Genomic DNA, 6,876 nt, shown 5'->3' with positions numbered 1-6,876 from the left:
CAGCATCCCACTGTGCAGAATCTAGACTGTGTGCTATCTTGTGCAGAGCTGACCCTTAGAACCACCCAGCAGTCTGCCCCTGGGAAGGGCCCATGCCCTTACCCACATGGCAGATGATCCAAAACACAAACTAACTCTGCAAAGCATTTCCCTACCACTTGTGGGGGACTGAGAATTTCTTCCATCCCAGAGTGGAAAAACTGCAGAGTGGACTCCCCTTCCCTCCTCCATACCCAGGTTTCCCAGGTGGACTGGGGCCAGTGGGCTGCCCTACTAGCTGTGCTGTGAGGCTGAACACAGAGGATCCAAGAAAAGTCCTATGTGAAGCCCAGGAAGAGGGAAGCAGTCATTAGTCCTGCTCACTCAAAACTGGGGGTCGAGATCTGTCCTAAGCAGGAAGAGGGGTGGTATTCTGGAATCACAAGCCAGAAAACTAACTTCATGGGAAAAGCCTTGGGTGGGTAGGAAGATTCCAGGACAGGTTGTGAACAAAGACAGTGATAGGCAGCAGTGTGGAGCTGGGTGAGACTGGAGTGGCCTGGACACTGCTAGGCATTCTTATCCAGAGCAAGCTGGCAGCAAAGCCTAGGGCACAAGGCAAGACCACAAAGCCTGGGGTGGTTTGGAATTTTCTTCTCTTCTGTTAAAATGGGGAAAGGAGATAGGAATCAGGTACCCCTGGGTTCTGGGGGAGGCATGCAGGCAGCCCCAGCAGGCAGGCGCTGGGGATAGTGGGAGGAGTCCTGGAGTTTCCCATAATCCTTTTCTCTGCAGGAAAGAGCAATGCTGGCTGACAAGGGGCTGGGGTGAGGCAAGGCCCTGAGGGGAAGGGTGGTGGGCAAGGGGCTTGGGGCTCACTCTAACATGCAAAGTCCAGCTGCCCCGTAATCTAGGTTGCTTTTTAAAGAGTGACAAACGTATAAATACAGACACAGCTACACAACGCACATGCGGAGAAGGCTCTGCATTCCCAAGTGTAGGGACCTAGGCCTGCCAGCCCCGCGGAGCGCCAAGTCAGGAGCTGGCCATGTCTCCACTGGGTGACTGCCTGGAGCACCCCTGGGCTGGGTCAGGGGAGGGTGGGTGAGTCCTCTTGGGAAGGCTTGTTGGTCTCCAAGGTGCCGTCCATCAGGTACCTAAGCCACTCTTGAGCCAAGTCCATGCGAGCTGGGGGCTGTGTGCCTGTGCTCCGTGAACTCGCATGAGTGCAGCTGTGCATGCTGGCACGACACACACCCGCCTGGGTAGAGTCCCATCACCCCCTCCAGGGCTCTGGGGCACAGGGGCGCAGACAGAGAAGGGGTCAAGGGGGCCCATGGAGACGTCCTCTCCCCCGCCCCACGGGGTCCTGGCCTCCGGGAGGGGGGAGGGGCCTCCCTTATCTCTCTGCCTCCATAGCAGGGTGGGCCCTGGGTTCTGAGGCAGCCTGTTGGGGGGCCAGGGGTGGCCAGTCTGAAGGCGGGGAAGGGGGTGCCGGAGTCCACAGGGGTGGCTGTGGCTGGTGGTGCTGTGGGCCTCCGGGGGGTGAGGCTGCAGTTGGCCAGCTGGGTGCTGCAAAGCTGCCCGTGGCGGCATGGGGGAGGTGTGGTGGGGGCGAGGTGGCTGTCATGGCCATTGGGCTCCCGCTGCTGCCTCCGTGGAAGCTCTCAGAAGCCTTGAGACGGGAGAACATGGTGAGGGCGTCAGGGAAGTTGGGGGGTGTGGCAGGGGTGTTGGCAGGAGTGCACATCTGTGGGGGAAGAAAGAAGAGAGGGAGAAATGAAGGCCCAGCTCCTGTCAGGAAGCTCCTGTGTCCCTTCCTAGGTGCAGCACCCCGACCTGACCCACCCCATGGACAGGCCTGTGCAGTAGATCCATACCACCAGGCATGGGGCCTGCTAGCTCAGGGGTCATGAAGCTTGCCCAGCACCCTTGATTGGCCTGGCATCCCTGAGAGGCTTCAGAGTGAGTAGCACCAACCTCCAAGGGCTGGCGTGCCCCAGGTCCCACTGAACCCAGGCTGCCCAGAGCCCTGTGCACAGCCCTCCTCTACTGCACGCCCCTGGTGGGATGCTCATATACTCAACCGGCTCAGCCTCCTCCTTCCCTGCGCAAGACTGAGAATCCCCAGCCTGGCCACCTTTGGGTCTCCAGGGGACACTTACCATCTGGTGATGGTGGTGGCTGTAGGGTATGTTGGTCTCCTGGAAAAAGGCGCTGAGGGCTGTCTGCAGGAAGAAAAGGCTGTGCTTATCCTCTAGGACCCTGCCCAGCCCCATGGCTGTTCCTGTTCTCAGGATCTTCTGGGGCTTTGTGTGATCCTGGCCTGACCTTCTATTAGGACAGGGTCAGTTGAAATGGCTAAGGACCAGCAGTGCACCTGTTACCACTCAATCCTTCCACTGCCCAAGGTGCCATGGAACCCAGGGCAGGTCAGGTGAGCAGTGTACATTCTAGCAACATTGCCTACCCCTGCCAAGTGCTTCCTGCTTGCAGAGGACCCTCCCTCACACACACATTCCTGACACTGTCGCTGGGCTTTGCCTTGTCTCCTGGGGAAAGGCTGCATGACCCTAACTAGCCCATACAGTCCCCAGTCTCTGATTCAGGAGATCCTGGCCTGGCTCTGTCACCACCTTTATGGGCGGTAAGTCCCTACTTTTCTCTGAGCCCATTTTCTCGTGTGGGAACTATGGAATCTCGAGGAAGGTGTTGAACCCTGGAGAGTGGAGATCTGCTTCTTGGCCCAGCTCCACCTCTGGCTGACCATGTGGCCCTGCCCCTATCTGGGCCTCAGCTGCTCCATCTATATCATAAGAGACTGGACTAGCTGGTACCCAGGTTCCCCTCCTGCAGCATGACTACCCAAGATCACTGGAACTTGATAGGAGCATGTGTTTTACACTTACTCACTTGTGCCTCCTAAGAAATGTCCTCAAAGTGGCCAGTAGGTGAACCCACCAAGGGACTGAGATAGCTCCCAGGACAAATGCACTCCCAGGCCACCTGTTGGTGCCTGGTATGGTACTCCACACGGTTATCACACCAAATACGGCCCCTCAGAGTATGGGTCCATCAAAATGGGGCACGTATCAACTCCAGAGACTGAGACTGGAATCAACCATTTTATTGAAAAGGAAACTGAGGATGAAGTGACCCATTCAGGGTCATTTGATTGGCAAAAAGCAGAGGTGCAGTCTGGGCCAGGACTGAGGCGCCAGGCAGTCTTTGGGACTGGATGAGGAGGGCAGTGGCAAAGGAGGTGGAAGCAACCCTTACAGGGACCAGCTCAGCTCCTCTGGAGGTCTGGTGTTCACCGTGTTCTGCCTCAGGATCCTGCGGGAAATCAAGGCACTGCTCTTGCTGTGCTGGGTGTCCCCTGTCAAGCATGTGAGGGGTCCTAGAAGCCCTGCTATGTCCCAAGCTGGGCCCTGGAGCCACTTCCACCCAGCCTAAGCTGCCCAATGCCAGCTTGACTTCCTGGCCCTCCTCTGCCCAACAGACCCAGAAACCCAGCCTTGCTCCCAGGGCTTGCCCTCAGGGGCTGCTGTTTCTTCTTCTTCTTTTTTTTTTTTTTAAGAAAATTTAAATTATTCTAAGAATTTCCTGCTGGAGACACCCTACTCTGGGTTCCCAAACCCAGAGTATGTAGGAGCTCAGGCATGGAAGCTGGTCTCTAAGCACCTCTCCTGGTGCCAAGACCCTCTAGCAGCAGTGGCTGCTCCCCCCAGCCCAGGGGACATAGCCAACTCTGTCCTCCAAAGGCCACAGTGTGAGTCCTCCATTGAGAAACATCTGCCTAGCTAAACAGAGTCCCCCTCCCCCTGCAGCCTCTGCCCCCATTAGCACCTGAATCAAGAATGTGACCCAGAAACACTGCCTGGTCCTGTTGTATGCCATCAGTCAGGTGAGAGGCAGACATGGAGGAGGATGGGCTAACTATGAGGAGCCCTCACTCCTGGCCAGAGACTTGAGATTGGAGGTTCGCAGCCCACTGACTCCTTACCTAGTATCCCCCATTTTACAGATAGTGGAACAGACTCAGGGAGCCAAGGGCACAGGACTTCTATCCCTCAGCCCCTCTAGTCTGCAGGATGTCCTGCCCCTCTTCCCCAGACACTGCAATCTTCAGAACTACATTTTCAGCCCACCCTGTGCTATCTGAAGGATGCAGCCTGAGTGGCAGGCACAGAGGGATAAGCTGAGCATCCTGCACACAGGGCCCAGTTCCAACAGGACACCTGCCTGCCCAGCTCAGACAGGGTGGGAGCCCTGCAGGTAGACACGGGACTCCACAAACTGCCATGAATGTGGTTTTGCAAGTTTTGCCACATCCAGCCCTAGAGACATCAGGGCTGATTAGGGTTGTTGGAGAGGTGTGGAGTGTCCCCAAGAGACTAAAGGGAGGAGGGGGCAGATCTGGCCATTCAGGCATTAGAGGCTGACTCTCACTGCTCCCCTTAGAGACAGGTTTAGAAACTGAGGCTGCAGAGAGCAGCCTCCCCTCTCCTGAGGCCAGCACAGGAACAATGACCCAGAAGTCTCTTAGAGAAAGGAGGCAAGTAAAGAGAGAAAGGATTCATCTGGGTGGATGGGCCACTACCTTGACAGACTGTCCCAAGGTGGGGTCATTCTGATCCCCACTGCACCTGAAAGAAGCTGAGTGTCACTCTAGGGGTTCTTGGTTCTTCCTGGAAGCTCAAGCACCTTCCCCTAGGTGGCTCCCATAGGAAAACTGGTTCTTGGGCCATTGCCGGACAGACACTAGAATGGCTGAGGGACACAGCTCCAGGTTCTCTGGCCTCATCCTAGATGCCACCAAGGGGTGATTCAGGGGGCCGTTGAGTTGGGAGATCAGTTGGCCTCTTGGCAATACAAACAGCTGTGGGTGGGGGGCACTATTACCCTCCAGGTTAGCGGGAAAATGGGAGACTGGGAGTCAGACTGGGGTCTTCCTGCTAGCTGGCCTGAGATCCAGGGAACACACTGTCCCCGGAGAGACCGCCCAGGTAGAGTTCCCTTGCCAGCACCAAGGGCATCTGGACCCCCACGCAGCGACCGCCCACCGGCACACCTCTGCAACGGGGGACACAGATACACATCCCCACGCTATAGTGTGGGGCTCCAGCACACCGCAATGCACGCCGTGCTGGGCCCATCTGCCACCAGCCGCAAGCGTACACAGTGGGCACACGGCACACGCGCTCAGACACAGCTGCAGCCGACGGGACGCGCGCCGGCACAGCGCCCACAAGCCCACAACCTTCGAGGTGCCCCGCTGACAGCCCCGCTGACGCCGAGGCGCGGTGCGTGCGTAAACACGGATGCACATGTACGTGTACGCACCCGTCTCCAGGCTGCCCACCGGGCACACCGACCCTCGGCCGGCCGCCCGCTCGCTCCGGACGGCTCCGCCCTACGGCCCGCTCGGCCAGGCCCGGGGCGTCCTCCTTCCGGTCACCCGCCCGGGCCCCGCCCTCGGCCGTTACCCGGACAAAGGGGGGGGTCCCCGTCCGGGCCGCCGGCGGCGAGGCCCGGCCGGGGCCGGACCCTCGGGGAAGCCGCGGCGCAGTCTGGCGAGCGCACTCCGGCACGTGTCCGCCCGCGCCGCCCCGCGCACCTCGAACTGCCAGTGGGCCGCCTGCAGCAGCTGCTTCGCCTGGTCGGCCGCGCAGCCCGCCGTCAGCACGAACTGGTTGATCATGACCTGGTGCTTGAGCTCGTCCATGTTCACGGACATGGCGCCGCCGCGCTGCCCGCTCCGGCCTCTGCGCCGCTCGCGCCTCCGCCTCACGCGTCCACCATTAGCGAGCCGGCTCGGCTAATACAAATATTTACCGTGCGTTCTGACTCACCGCCTCGCGGCCGGCGGGGCATGCTGGGACCTGTAGTCCGCGCCGCCCCCGCCGCCAGTCGGGCCGCCGGGCCGGGGCGGGCGCGTGGACGCCGAGCGCCTACGGTGCGCACGCCCGCGCCCCGCTGGGGGCGGGATGCAGGGTCGGGGGACTAGGTCCCAGGTGTGTGCGGGGGCGCGGACGCCCACCACGGGGCTCGGGCACCTCGCTGTGGCTCATGTGCCCGTGTTAGGGGGGCTCAGGGGCAGAATTCACTGTATTAGGCTGCAAGGCCCCGAAAACTGGTACACAACAAACATCATTCGGTTAGCCAGTCTGCCCTGCGAGACTCTGCTTGAAGTCGCCGCCTCCAAGAAGCCTTCCGAGGTTCGCAGCACACTCCCGCACCGCCCTCCGCAGCCTGGCTTTCGGCTCGCCACACTCGAGGAACACCTAGGGAAGTGACGGCGCCCATTAGAGGCTGGCGAGGGCGACGTCCCCTGTCCCCTGTCGCTTCGGGGTCCCCATCCCTGCTGTATCCGCTTTCCCACTCATAAACCTGATCCTCAGTGCAAAGACGTACGGGCGCCAGGACCACGCGGAGACAGTTCCGGAGTGGCCTGGGACTTCCATTCCCATAATGCTCCGGTTTATTTGCATCTTTCCGTCCTGAGTGACGTCAGCTGAGTGAGGCCTCGCCTCTACCAATAGACCGCCGTCGGGTGTTAGGACCTGGCCATATAAGGTAAACAAAGCTGGCCACCCAATGAGGCGGCGGCGGGGGCGGGCGGGGTGCGTCACGTGGCCGTGGGGCGGGGCTAGAAGCGGGGGTGGGGCGTTGCGGGCTGTGTTTACAGCTCCTCACATGGCGCTTCCGGTCGCCGGTGGGAGAGCCCGCTGCGCCGGCTCTGGGCTGTCAGGGTCGCGGGCGGTGAGAGGCTGCGGCCGAGGTCTTTCTCCGTCACCTCGCTCCGAGTGACCTTGGCTCGGTTCCTTGGGCTCCCTGGCCCCACTTTATTTTCTTGAGCCACTGTTTGCCGGGCCCTTGAGAACCAGAGCTCCA

The 6,876-nt window shown here is 60.1% G+C and overlaps 2 protein-coding genes across 2 annotated transcripts in view; one reads left to right on the top strand and one right to left on the bottom strand.

Annotated features, from left to right (window-relative positions):
• Nucleotides 1–618: 618 nt before the first annotated feature.
• On the bottom strand, nt 619–5,852 carry Ubald1 (UBA like domain containing 1). Its single transcript, XM_027940622.2, has 3 exons — nt 5,600–5,852; nt 2,145–2,207; nt 619–1,729 (listed from the first exon to the last, which is right to left on the bottom strand). Exons 1-3 carry the CDS (start codon nt 5,717–5,719, stop codon nt 1,379–1,381), a joined length of 534 nt encoding a protein of 177 aa, XP_027796423.1. The 5' UTR covers nt 5,720–5,852; the 3' UTR covers nt 619–1,378.
• Nucleotides 5,853–5,983: 131 nt separating this feature from the next.
• Mgrn1 (mahogunin ring finger 1) overlaps nt 5,984–6,876 on the top strand; it is a 45,029-nt gene continuing 44,136 nt past the window's right edge. Inside the window, exon 1 of the mRNA XM_071605303.1 lies at nt 5,984–6,558. The gene's annotated coding sequence lies outside the window, so the exon portion shown is untranslated. The remainder of the gene's footprint in view (nt 6,559–6,876) is intronic.

Source organism: Marmota flaviventris, chromosome 19 (genome assembly GCF_047511675.1).
Source record: "Marmota flaviventris isolate mMarFla1 chromosome 19, mMarFla1.hap1, whole genome shotgun sequence".
Lineage (NCBI taxonomy): Eukaryota > Metazoa > Chordata > Mammalia > Rodentia > Sciuridae > Marmota > Marmota flaviventris.
This window is presented reverse-complemented; position numbering and strand designations above follow the sequence as displayed.